General features: G+C 35.6%; 1 protein-coding gene across 4 annotated transcripts in view; it reads right to left on the reverse strand.

The window, feature by feature from the left end:
* NCOA3 (nuclear receptor coactivator 3) overlaps positions 1–14,271 on the reverse strand; it is a 221,839-nt gene that overhangs the window by 130,874 nt on the left and 76,694 nt on the right. For all 4 annotated transcript variants that reach the window (XR_010067532.1, XM_063297102.1, XM_063297100.1 and 1 more), the window contains exons 4-10: positions 8,500–8,607; positions 7,159–7,331; positions 6,341–6,441; positions 4,379–4,553; positions 2,567–2,755; positions 1,336–1,437; positions 234–371 (exon numbers count right to left, since the gene is read on the reverse strand). Coding sequence is in view for 3 of the 4 variants with exons in the window: in XM_063297102.1 (XP_063153172.1) it covers positions 234–371; positions 1,336–1,437; positions 2,567–2,755; positions 4,379–4,553; positions 6,341–6,441; positions 7,159–7,331; positions 8,500–8,597 (976 nt within the window). In the remaining variant the exon portion in view is untranslated. The remainder of the gene's footprint in view (positions 1–233; positions 372–1,335; positions 1,438–2,566; positions 2,756–4,378; positions 4,554–6,340; positions 6,442–7,158; positions 7,332–8,499; positions 8,608–14,271) is intronic.

The following is a 14,271-nucleotide window of genomic DNA, read 5'->3' on the forward strand; positions in this document are numbered from 1 at the left end:
TCAGTTACATTCTGCCCCTTAAGAGTGGAAGAAAGGCTTATCTTCCTATCATACCTGACATAATTAAGACATCAGTTGATAACTTTATTTTAAAGTACATACATTTAAAATACATGCTCCAATTAGATCTTCAAAGACAACTATTCACTGTTTTTGTTTTAAATTGGCCCTAGAAATTAATGACCCCCCCTTTTTTAAGCTAACCCCTCAAAGGCTTTGAAACCAGATTTTACCTTCCTGATAGTGCCGCTTGTTTGACCAGGGCTGACCTTCGTTTTGGCATAAAAATCTCTGAATGCAACGGCGGATTGTATCTTCAAATCCCGGTCTCATGGACCTTAAGGAGTTTGTATCTATGTTAACAAGTTTACCTGCCAAACAGAAAAAGAAACTATTGGAAATTACTTTTATATTTTATACTTAATTACCTGAATGCTGGGTTGGTAAACTTTATAGAAATATGCATTGCAATGTTATTAATAAGCAAAGCATAGACCCTTAAATGAATAAAATACTGGAAATAAGTAGGGAATATCAACTGAATAAAAATTATGTCCTAATTTTTTTTTATTAAACTAAAAGAATGGAGGCCACTTGCAGTTCTGGAGAAAATATATTCTATAATTTAGGAGCAATACAGAACTAAGCCACCTCCAAATGGGCCTTAAGTGGACTAGTTCATATAACCAGACAGACAGTTCCTTCAATAATGAGTCCTAAATCCTTTAAAGCCAACGATTTCAGTTCAGCTCAGAAAACAATAGGCAAACACTGCAACCTGGAAGCACTACAAGAGAAGTATTCTGAAATATTAATTGCCTTGTGGGTTCCTGCCTTGTGCAGGAATATATCTATATCTATATCTATATCTATATATCTATCTATTTGTGCCTTTGAGTCAGCATTGACTCCTGGTGACTGCCTGGACAAGTCTCTGCAGTTTTCTTGAAAATGTTTTTCAGAAGTGGTTTGCCACTGCCTCCTTCCTAGGGCTGAGAGAAAATGACTGGCCCAAGGTCACCTAGCCGGCTTTGTGCCTAAGGCAGGACTAGAACTCATGGTCTCCCATTTTCTAACCTGACACCTTAACCACTACACCAAACTGGCTCTATTTTTTAATTTAATTTAATTTTATTATTTTAGCAATTGTATTTTTTTATTTATTTTAAAGTTGTGTGCCACCCAGAGTTATGTATGTCAGATGGGTGGCCATATAAATTGAATGAATGAATAAATAAATAATATGCTTGAAGGCAATTAGTTTGGAAAGCATGTTTTCCTGTAGTTTGCATTAATATATATATATTTGATGGGTTTTTCAAGTAGAATTCTCACCTGAAAGATCATGCCTAGTAACAAAGCTCTCTGTGTTTGGGGAAAATACCCTCTCTATCGTAGAGATACGACGTGCTACGCATATCATACAGGACTGCAAATCTGCAATAAAAAAATATTTTATGATACATTTATTAAAAAGAAGTAAAAACTGGTACCGTTTAGCTGTTCAATGTGTAAGATATGTTGCAGTATAAATTGAAATGAATGGAATAAATTTAAATAGAGGTAGTCTTCACTTAACGACAATTGAGCCCAGATTTTTAGTTGTAAGTCATAACAGTTGTTAAGTGAGTCCAGACTCGTTTTTACGACCTTTTTTACCATGGTTGTTATGCGAATCACAGACGTCATCAAGTGATTCAAGATCGGGGCTTCTAGCTTCCCTCAGCTCTTAAATGAACGGTGAGGTTGTTAAGCAAACCAGGAGTTACTTTGCATACTAGGGGGCAGAGTGTGATAGTCATGTTTTCCACCAAAAAAGATGACTATGGAAATGCTTCTGTGGCTACTGGTTGATTATTAAAAACTTTCACTCTAAGGTCTTCATTGGAATCTTTGTTCTACAGTACAGCACTAAACAGGTTCAAAGGTACTGTACAGTACTGTAACTTTTTTTTCCGTCTGTAGTAGACTCTGCAGCTTTTGTTACTGTACAGTACTGTATATCAATCTGATTTTTATAAAACAACTGTTTTAAAAACAGTAAACCAGCATTCAGTATTGTTAAATATAATTAAAAATTAGTCAGGCAGAGGATGGAACATGCATGCTACCATACAAATGTCTACTTAAGTTAAACAAAAACTGGGGAAAAAATTAAAGGCAAGCATGCAGTACTGTATGGAAAAAACACTTACTTTTCCTGTACAGTAAGGCACACACAAGGTTCCGGCTGCCGGCTGCTAAATCACAGGAAGCAGTGCGACCACGTGACCAGGCCTGCTGCCTCAGAAATCCAGCGTCATAACCCTGGAGGACTTCCTGGTACCAAAGGGCGGTCATGTTTCCCAAAATGGCCACCACTTCCAGGATGGCCAAATCTGGGTCACGTGATCGCGGAGGCCTTGTGAGGGTCATAATTTCAGGCCCCAGTTGGAAACCTACTTTTGGGGTACCATCATAACTTCGAACAGCCTTTAAGCGGCTGGTCAGTAAGTGAAGACTACCTGTAAATGGATGATTTACCACTCCAGATGGAGCTAAGTGGCAAATCATTACTTGCCATTACCTTCCCCTTCTTCTAGCATAGCTCTTGGTTGTGATAAAGCAAAACATTGCATGGTTTCAAATCTCTGACGCGATTCCTGACTGCTCCCTATATCTTCTATAAGTTCGTGTAACGTTTTCACCATCATGCGACAATTAAATGTATGACTTTTCTGTCTTGGTGCTTCATTGGTCCAAGGAACTCCATTCACTAAAAAAAACATACAAATATAAAATAACTTCTCATAACATTGGTGGAAAAGGTATTATGACTTTAATTCTGTATTTATTCAGCTACACTGGCTACTTAGAACTGAAGACAGTTAGGATTAGGGTTAGAGCATACTATTGTATGTAGTATTTATGTGTTGCTAAGAATTATCCACAAAAGAAAAAAAACTAATTTAATGCATGGGGCATCATATAGCAGGCAGGCAAAAACCCAAAATCTGTTACAAGTCTAATGAAGGGAGGAAGAAGGTAGAAGACTATTCTAATATCAACCATCAGTGTTTGTGGCATGAACTCTGCCTGAATTTATCTTGCACTTGGATGATGGAAGCTGGAAAGACAATCAAGCAGTAGTCTCAAATATTCTCATTTCTATTTTCTGGACTGCCTAAATGTTACCAGTACTGTCAATCATACGCAACAATGCTAATTTGCAAGCAAACCAAGATATGCACTGCCTCCACTTTCCTGAGATCATTTTGGTACAAGAGATTTAAGTAATTTTAAGACCCTCCTAAGCAAAATGACAAAGGAAAGCTTTTTTTGCAATGGATTCTAAATGAAAAATGGACAAACAATATGATGGACAAAAGTCTGTCAATATCATTTTCCCTGTTTGATCAGGAAATGTGTATCACTGTGAATTATTAATCCTTAAGAGTTCTCTCCATTTTCTCAGAAACAATCTATTTTGGACTAAATATTAAAAAATGTTCAGAATCTTCTAATCATTCATGTCAAAGTGCCTTTTGCCATTAAGTGCATCATTTCTGGGAACTAGAGCAATATATGAAAACCTAACTCTAATAGAAATAATAACTGAATTTGCTTCTTTAAATACTTAATGCTTAAATATGATTAACATCAATGAGATTTAACCAAATTTACTTAAAGCATTAAGATGGGGTAGTAGACATCTATTGCAAAAAAAAATAAACAAAACTTTGTTTGATGTTATGTTCTGCAAAATTTGGTAAGAATGAAAAGTCAGTATTTTGACAGAATCCATACAATAATATATTTAAGGTAGCTGAACTGAACAGCAATGGCTTCAATTTCCATTAACAAACAATAGTGTGTCTTTACTTATTGCATGTAGACTTTGCTTTAATAGCTCAAGGCATTTTAGATGGAGAAATCCCCTAATTTTATCCTCACAGCAACCCTGTGAGGTGGGTTGACGAAGCAACTGGCCCAAAGGCACTCAGTAAACTTGATGGTCAAGTGGGGATTTGAACTAGGGTCTATACGATTCAAGTACAACTCTAAGCAAGATATGGAATAGAATACTGTATATAGGTGGAACAACAATTTAAATTATATAAACGATCTTTTTCAAGAAGTTACAGAGACCCAAGTATAATTTGGCTAAATATAATACTGGAGTTTGCTGAAAAAAAGTCCATATTAAGGTATAATGCAAATAAAAATTTGAAGAGGTACTTTAAAAGTTAATACTATAGTTTATATAATATAATAGTTATATAGACTAATACTATAGTCTATATAATACTATAGTTTAAAGTTGAACATAAAAGTCAGCTTTTTTAAACAACGCTTTTGCACATTTGAAATGCTCAGTGATTATTAAAAGCTTTATTACCTGCAGATTTGGGTACATTTTTAAGAAAATCTTTCCGGTCTTCCTCATGTAAGATACTGTAAACACTGGTATTAACCAGGTCCTCTTGTTTATACTGCAAATACTGAGTGACGTTTTCAGATACAAATACAATGTTTCCATCTCGATTTACTACGAATAAGAAGCCATCTAATGCCTAGAAACAAAGTTATGGAAAGCTAGTATTGAGGCATTTAAACACATACAGACACAAAGGTGAATTTACAGCTATTATGTACTGAAATAGATACTGCATTCTGTAATCCTATACTTAGCAATACACAATAAATACCAAATCTCTTGTGTTCATTCATAATCCTATACTTGCATTGTGACTGTACACAGCATATACCTCCTAGTTGGTAGGATGTAGGCAAAATTATGCTCGCTTGCAAGGTAATCTCTAGATTTAAAGATTCTAGCTTGGATAGATTAGCATGAGCATCCTCGGGGTAAAACTGGACTTTCACTATCCTTGCACCACATTAGGCAGAATGTGCCAAAATTGACCAGTATTGTCCTTACTATTAGCAGAGAATGCCGCACTGTGGCATGGGAATGATTACATCTGAAAACCTAGTCTATTCCTTCATCTTATTTTAAAACATCACGTGAAAGCCTTAATTAATCAAAGCCATAATGGGCAGCAGAGATCAGTATCTCTGGGCCAATGTGGTGACACCCATGCCATATGGAAGACTATAACATGCAGTGTAAGAGGAATAAATGGATAAATAAATAATTAATGGATTAAAGAAAAAATAAGTATGTTTCATATCTGTGAAGCTAAGAGAAAGAGGGAAGGATTAACTGAGTTGAATGGTCTGATCTTGTGGTGTGAGTATCTGTAGGGAAGTAAATGTGTGGATTTAATTATGAATAAAAGAATGAAAAGATATGTCATAAAGTATCAATAGGTTAACATGGGTGCATATGAAAGCAAGAATCCATAGATTGACAGCATGTTACACTCCAGTGAATAGTGACGGAAAACCAGAGATGAGATTGGGGGGGAAATTGTGTAGCATTCTGAATGTGATACAGGGGACTGGATCATACGGAGAGAATGAACCAGGATCAAACTGCAAAACATACATAAAGGAACAGCAAATGCATTACGAGATATGGGATGATATAGAAAGTCATGGATGGATGGGGTTGATGAGTTCTGCATAAAGGGAAAGATGAAAAGTTTAAAGAAAAAAGATAATATATGGCTGTGATGAAAGGAACAATAGTCTGTAAAAACAAAAAGGAATGAAGAGGAATGAAGGAATGAATGAAACAATAAATCATTTTAGGATAAATTAGTTTTAGCTGTTTCCTATTCTTTTTCTCAGCCCATGCTTCTAATTTCTTTGGCTTACTATTTCTTACCCCTTTCCTGTGCTCTGTATAACACTGCTTACCCTGAAAGGGAATAATATGATGGATATGTATGCATGTAGGTAATCCGATACTTATTCATTCAGAAGTAAACTCCACTAAATCCCGTGGAATTATTTCCAAATAAGGGTACTAAGAATTACAATCTAAGTGGGAATCTGCTGCAGCAGAAGAGTATTCGTGTTGCTCTTGGAAGATTATTGTTAGAAGCAACTTCCAACTCAATCCATCCTTTCCAAACCTGATGTCCTCCAATACATTCCAGATAGGTGGACCAAATACTATGCTAACTCAGAATTACATGTATCACAGTCCAACATATCTTGTAGACATCAGACTGGAAAAAGTGTACATTACTCACTTTCTAGAAAGAGAAGGAATCCCAATTTTCACAATTTTTGAACTGTGAAAAAAATGGAAAGCTGATAGAATCTTCTGAAAATGGCTGTTTAATAACTACAAATACAGTAACAAACATAGAGGTTTCTGCTGTGCTACTGATTCACCAGATTTATGCTATCCTAGCAGTATTAAAATTAGAATAGCCCATACACTTGCCTGTAAGAGGAGAGGTCCTAATGAATCTTTATCAATAACACCCTGTCCTGTTGAAGATACATCAGCCTTCTGAACATCATCATCAGTAGATGCTGTTTTTCCTGAAATTGAAAAGCAAGTCTTGAAAATGGTACTACATATAAGCATGGCACTGGATATATACAAATTTAACTACTACTATTACTTATTATTATTATCCTTAAAAATGTTTAATGAGCATTTAACACAGCTGAGGAACCAGTGCTGGAACATTCGCTGTACTAATTTTTATTCCATACTAGAGGAGGAAAGCTTTCTGAGGCTGCTTCCTCCCTTCTATACAGGAAAAATGTATCAAAAATGACTTTTTTTAAATAGGGAAGATTAGATAAGTATTTAAATGGGAAGAGAAAATCCAGAACTGTGTTATGGCAACTTCAGGAAAGGGCCATAGGCCCACATATTTCTTCCATGATCTCTTCTACTCTTCACTTTCTCCCTCAAAACAATAACATGATCATGGAAGGGGCTTAAATGGTTCCTTCCAGCTCTGTGATTCTATGATAATATGGCTTGGCCCTAACCAATCTACTATTTTACTGACTCTAACAGAATATAATAAATGTAAAATTATAATTCATTTTAGAAAATGTCAGTCAATCCTTCAGTTATTTTATTTGTAGTATCCTTGTTGTTAATGTTAGCTTAATCAATCAAATATTTAACAAAAAATAGAAATGTGTCTCTTGTTTTAAAGCTAAAATCAGATTCCATGCCTACTGGAAGATGATTTTTATATAGGAAGGGGTATTTTTATATAGTTTAAGAATCAGTCTTGCCTTGTTCCTTTATTTGACGTATTTGTCGAACTGTTTCCTTTAAAATTGCACATTTATCTGGTTTGACATTGAAATGATCAATGTCACTCAAATTAGCAGATATCAGCTCAGCCAGTTCTTCAATATATTTGCTTTCCTGTTCACGTCGCCGCTTCTCTCCACTGCATACAAGACTTAAAGAGGGGGGTGGTGTTATGAGGTTATGGCTTCTGGTCATATTTCCTTTTATAAAAAGTATTAATCAAACTGCTAAATTAAAAGTATATGTGCTTTTGATTTTATTACCATGGCAACCTGGATAAAGTACACACAAAGGTATAAATATGTTAAATAACTGCAACTCACTAAGTCATATCTAACCCTTTGGAAATATACCCTCCCGTGGCCCCATTGATATTTTCTAACTGGGTGTCACGTGGCTGAATGTTACACTTCTCAAAAAAAAAATTGAGGAAAACTGGTTTCTGAATAGGAACTCACAACAATGTTTTTCAAGGTTGAATAAAAAAATCAATTCAGGAATGCTAGTGTTACAGGGAAAAATAAAGTTCTTGAAAGAAAGCAATGTTTTTTTTTCTATTAAGGTGACATCTAAATAAAAATTACTACTCACAAACACCAAGGATTACAAGGATAATTCTGCATTAAATAAATGTTGACAAGTAAGGAGAAGAAAAGAAAGGAACTAAAACCATTAAAGGGCAGAAACCAAGACATGGGTACAATCCTGAAAATGGAAAATTTGGCTGAGATGGAAGTGGGTAGAATACTATGTGTGCGTGAGTGTGTGTGGGTGTGAATGACTTTTCGTTATATTACTTTTAATTTATCGCAGAGTTAGACAGCCTGCTATCGCATTTCTAATGTGAAGTGGTCCGTGGCCTCTTTTTTTCCATCAGTTCAGATTTCTGGCAAGAGCAATATGTCACTTTCTTGCAGCTGCAAGACGGTACCAGAAAAAGAACAAGAGTGAAAAAGGAAAAAAGAGAGAAAAGAGTCTCTCTCTACTACTGGCTTTGCTCAACTCTCAGTTTACTTCTACTCTGCTTATTAAACAATCCAAACAGATTACCCTTGAAGAATCAAGTCCTTGACAGAAAAATGATTGCCTGCTTTATTGAGTTAAACATGAATTACATACTTAATCTCTTCCTCCTCCTAAACTACTTTTTTTTTCTTGCAATACTATGGTTTGCCCTCATTTCAGCATTTTAAGTATGTCATCAACTAAAATCTGATGCTAAATATTAACACCTAGCTCAATTTTAAATACTGAAAATACCATTCACTATTTGTAAATGTGCTGTACTAACAGTATTAAAAAACAAGAAAATACTTTACCCTGGTCCTGCAATATCACAGGGCAATGGTTTGCGTTTTCTTGAGTCACTGTTCATATTGTCCAAGATGTTCTCTCCTAAGCCACTCATTCTGATCATGCATCAGCAGCTGAAACCATCAAGGATTAATCAGGTTTAAAGTTTTACTTAGGAATAAAGTGTAAAGCATTCAGAAAAACATTTCAATGACATGACTGTGAAGGACTGGTGATCATGTACTTCAGTGGCTTTCAGTTTATTCTTCCAATGATGTTTTAAGGCTCAACTTTCAATCAACAAACAGGCTGTTAGGGAAGGAGATCCAAGAATGATACGTCTCTTAGGAATCCTGCCCTCCTTTTTCTTGAATAATGAGATCACTTGATGCCCCCAACTCAAATCACCTCTAGGAATGTAAAGAAATTCACCATAGATCTCAAAGGGAATTAATTAGAACAATATGCCAAAATGAACTCTCTATAGCAGTGTTTCTCAAAGTATGGCCCAAGGACCTCTAGGGCTCCCCCAAGATCCTCTCAGAGATCTGTGAAATCAAAATTATTTGCCAGCCTACACTGAAATATAATACAGTATTAAAATCCCATCAAACAACCATGAGAAGAGGCGGCAATGGCAGCGAATACATCTATTTTAATTTTTAATACAGTCAATATTGATAAATATAACAAAAAAAAGCTCTTTTGGGGTCCTCCATAATTTTTAAAAGTGGAAAGGGGTCCTGAGAAAAAAGAAATGCTGCTGTATAGCTTAGACATGCAGCACTGAATGAAGACAGACAGCATCTCTGTTCAAAAATTCATTTTAAAAAGGTAGGTATTTCAAAAAGATGCTTTCCAATAGGATGTATATTTGGAAAAGTTATACATTTGTTTGTTTGTTCTATTTATATATCTCCACATCAGTTATAGACTCATAGCAGTCTACAATGACAATCAATAATAAAGCATCCTCAATGTAGCAAAGAATGTAAAACATCCATGGTAAAAATATAAAAAACAGCTGGAACAAACAACTCCTCCTCCTCCTCCCCCCACAGGAGCAATGTGCTTTTGACAATGACATTCTCCCCCTCCCCACAGTAACTGAGTACTTTGTATCTACTGCAGTCTTCATAAGCAGGTGCAGGTAGAATGCACTTGAAAAGTGATGAAGGCATGAATTACCAGTACAAGATCCTCATGATCCAGGTAGGGCCACAATTGGTACAAGACTTGAAGCTGGGGGCAGAAAATTGTATGTTCCACCTGTCTAGTCAGCTGCTGCCCTTTCTGATTTTCCCATATTTTTGCCACTGAATGTTACCAGAGCTTCAGGTAAGTTCAACTAATGTATAATCAGAGCTTAAGTGAACAAAAACCACCACATTTGGTGCTTCTTTCATTTATTTCATAAGTGAAATCATCCAACATGTGATGTGCCAGTGTAAAGCCACGTCATATTAGGGATTAGTCTGAGTCTACTGATTCAGAAGCTGAAGTGTATGTTTGTTTCTGTGTATCTACCTACTTTTAAAGACAGGTACAGTAGCTATCATACTTTGGTACATATCTTATGGGTTAGATATTAATGCTATGGTGAAACAGATTCTTTGAAGGCAATTAAAGGTTAAAATGTTAATGTTTTGTTAAACTGTATCCATAAAATTTGGAATCTTTTCATCTATGGAGAACTTTGGATATATCACACCTGAACTGTCCCAAAAATGGTGACTGCATACTCATGGAGGAATGCTTGTATCTCAGAGTATAAATGAAATTTGGCAACATTCAGCCTTTTAATGAGCTTTTTATTCACTGGACAATATGATTCCATATGGGCTAGGCAAATAGAGGGAGAAAATGTAGAAGCAATGAAAGACTTTGTATTTCTAGGTGCGAAGATTACTGTGGATGCTGACTGCAGTCAGGAAATCAGAAGACGCTTAATCCTTGGGAGAAGAGCAATGACAAATCTCAATAAAGTAGTTAAGAGCAGAGACATCACATTGACAACAAAGGCCCGCATAGTTAAAGCAATGGTGTTCCCTGTAGTAACATATGGCTGCGAGAGCTGGACCATAAGGAAGGCTGAGAGAAGGAAGATCGATGCTTTTGAACTGTGGTGTTGGAGGAAAATTCTGAGAGTGCCTTGGACTGCAAGAAGATCCAACCAGTCCATATTCCAGGAAATAAAGCCAGACTGCTCACTTGAGGGAATGATATTAAAGGCAAAACTGAAATACTTTGGCCACATAATGAGAAGACAGGACACCCTGGAGAAGATGCTGATGCTAGGGAGAGTGGAAGGCAAAAGGAAGAGGAGCCGACCAAGGGCAAGGTGGATGGATGATATTCTAGAGGTGACAGACTCGTCCCTGGGGGAGCTGGGGGTGTTGACGACTGACAGGAAGCTCTGGTGTGGGCTGGCCCATGAAGTCACGAAGAGTCGGAAGCGACTAAACGAATAAACAACAAACAGAGAGAGAGATACATACTGATACATTAATGTTATATATGCTAAGCAGGCCTGCAGTCTCACAGTACTGTATGTCAGCCTGGAAACTCAATGGCTTAGAGGCTCACCACATAACAAAAAAAATGAATTCTCATTCTCTTTTTTCTTTTTAAGATTTATGGGAATGAGAGAGAGATGATTGTTCTTTTTAATGCAGAACAGCACTGAATACTTCCACAGGTATAAAACCATTGAAAGAAATAAGTGAGAGTTTCAAATTTCAATGTAATCAGTGTGCTACAATACACTGACTGTCAAACTCTTAAACAGGTATGTAGATCCAGTTTTCAGATGAACTAGTGTGGACAATCTGAAACTTAACTGTTAAAATACAGTACAGCAGTTCATTGGGAAGCTGATCATATACCCAGCAACAGGCAATCAGTTCTGAATTTGATACTCCTGGATTTCTGCTGTCTGGAAGAGACACCTGAACTGATTTATTTTACTCATATTTCAAATATTTTAGTTGGATACACAGATAACTGGGTGGTATTTTTCTACTTTTTTGCTGGTTTTTTTCTTTGCAGTAATTAGATAAAATTAGGTTTAAAAATAATATATACAACCATCAGGAATTTTAAAAGAAAAACAAATTGTGAGTTCCATGCTTGCCACTAGATGGCAGGACAGCATTAAACAACTAGACAACTGCCATTTAAAAGGACAGAAAATCACAAAAGAGCAGGCTTTTCAATAGAAAAAACAAAAATAAGCATCTTGGTCATGCAAAAAACACATCACCCTTATTAGGGCATTAGTTTATGCCCTTTATGTAGCATGTAATGTCTAATGTGCATGACTTTTTAAAACAAAACTCAAGTCTTGAAGAATTTTAGATGGCAGTATTTGTTTCTCACACAACTCCATTTCTAAAGAGGCACGCATTTTTATAGCACAAAAATCAGCCAGGGAAAGAGACAGGAAGTACTTTAAAAAAAAAAACAAGATAAAGGGGTTGAGCGAAGCTCAGGAAATATGAGGACAAAGAGATATATCAGAAATCCAAGAAGCATTTTACTATTTAGAATAAACTGCCTCAATATCTTTTTTTTAAAAGTCCAATTTTGTATAGCATTCCTCTAAACATGAAACAATATTAGCAGTATACTGAGCTTCTAAATAAAGAGGTATTTCAGCTTGGAGAAGAATATCTTTTCCAGAAGAAAAATATACAATGAATATTGCCTTTGCAAATTAGATTGTTCAATTGTTAATAATAGAAAATTAGCCAGCCTCCTCTAAATTATACTGAGCTTCTTTCTCTTTCTTTCAGATATACTTAAAGAAGGAGAACAAGATAAGTATGTAACTACTTAAGTATATATCTTATGATTTTAAAATGAGAACGTAACTTTTTTTCATATTTAGTAGACACCTCAAATAATGTTTACAAAGAACATGCTGGCCGTCAGTCTCACTATCCCACAAATGTAAAACGATGGAGGGGACACTTACATGTATGCTATGGACTTGTGACACTATTACCTGGTTTGATTAAATGTTCATAAGTTTGTTAATACAGTTTGGGAAGACTAATATGATTTAGAGATGTACATGTGCTTTTAAATTAGGGATGTCAAATTTGGGAGTTATGATTACATGAAGAATAATGGGGGAGTAGCAAAACAAATTATTGTTCCTCAATGGAAAGATAGTGCTACCCTGGATTTATAATCTTGTTAATATGCATTTGCTCTCTGTTTATAAAGTGGTTCTTCATCGCTGTAATGGACTGGCTGATCAATATTATTTCATGTGGTCAAAGTTTAATGATGTGTTAAAACTTGAGCTGTTTTCTATGTGTATAACTTTTTTTCTTTCTACAATATTTTTCCTGTATACTAAAGCAATTCAATTTTTTAAAAAATGTCTGCCGATATCACAACATTGCAAAACTAAAGTCCTATAGAGAGAAAAGCACTTCCAATTAGTATCTTCCCCATTTCTGAAAAACCTACTGCTGCTAATTTACCCAGATTAGTATTAAGTTTTTAAACTGGAAGTTTGGGGAAGTGACAGACAGATAGATAGATGTGGCTATTTTTTTTTTTAAAAAAATGGGAAAGTCAGTAGCTCCTAAAACAAATCCAAGTATCAAATTAGAGTTAACGATGTTAAAAGTTCTAGGCAATCAACCATTACATCTTCCATGATATGGGATCCCATTCTCCTCCAGCCATCATGCTTTTCTATCTCCCTTCCTCAGCACTAAGACTCATTAGCCTGGATTCTCCCAGAAAAATTTTTCAATAACTATTTTTGTACTTCTGAAAACTATGAGGCTTTCCTGAGTGTCATGTTATTTCAATTATGTCGTCCTGTTTTGGTTATAACCTTGTCAGCTCTCACTGAGCTGATTATTAAGTGACAGCTCTATGTAATCTTCAGGTTCAGAGGAAGTATGGCTGTAAATGCCAACTTTTGTGAAGCAAAACAGCTGAGGGGAATTGACTATTAACAATTAAAAGAAGGATTTCAAATTTACAATACCAAATTATAACAGGAATAACAAAGATGATACAGGTAGAAATTAGTGCATACACATGACATCAGAGAAAATTTGCTTTTCACCATGTGTACAACAAAAAGGTGAGAAATTCTACTGTGTGTAGAAACAGGGAAAATAACAAACATGTAATCATTTTTTTAATCATACAAAGGAAATTAGATTGCCAATGAAATAACTTAAGAGAAAAGCTACTAATTTATTATTTTTTAACTGCTGTGGCTGACATCTTTCAACACAAGGTACTTTGAAAAACGCATTTTTCTAGCAGCAGTCTTTGCTGATGATATTCTAAATACAAATCACCTTGGTGCCAGGCCATATCCCAGTCCTTGTGATTTAAGTGTTGGCACTCAGCTCTTGTATCCAGAATGGCTTCCAGAAGAGGCACAAGACTGGGGCTATATTTCTAGCTCTTCTTGCTACATGTGATACTATCAAGCCTATGGACCTATTTGTACTATGTCATTGTCTCACTCAAGTGGTACACAATGACCACAAGAGCTGTTGAGAGATCTCTAGTTCTCAATTTAAGCTTAAAAATAATCTTTAGAGCAGTGCTGAAGATACTGCTTCAGTATTTACCTCTAATCTTAACATTTAATCCCCAGTTCAAAGACAACATAGAATAAAAATAGATCAGAATGCAGAATAAAAAGAGACCATGGCAAAAAGGTAGTTCTCAATTTCTATGATTATTTAAAGGTCACAAATTTGGAATGACTTGCTGAGATTTTCAGGCAAAACTGAGATCAGATTTGCTAGATGGAA

Source organism: Candoia aspera, chromosome 3 (genome assembly GCF_035149785.1).
Source record: "Candoia aspera isolate rCanAsp1 chromosome 3, rCanAsp1.hap2, whole genome shotgun sequence".
NCBI lineage: Eukaryota > Metazoa > Chordata > Lepidosauria > Squamata > Boidae > Candoia > Candoia aspera.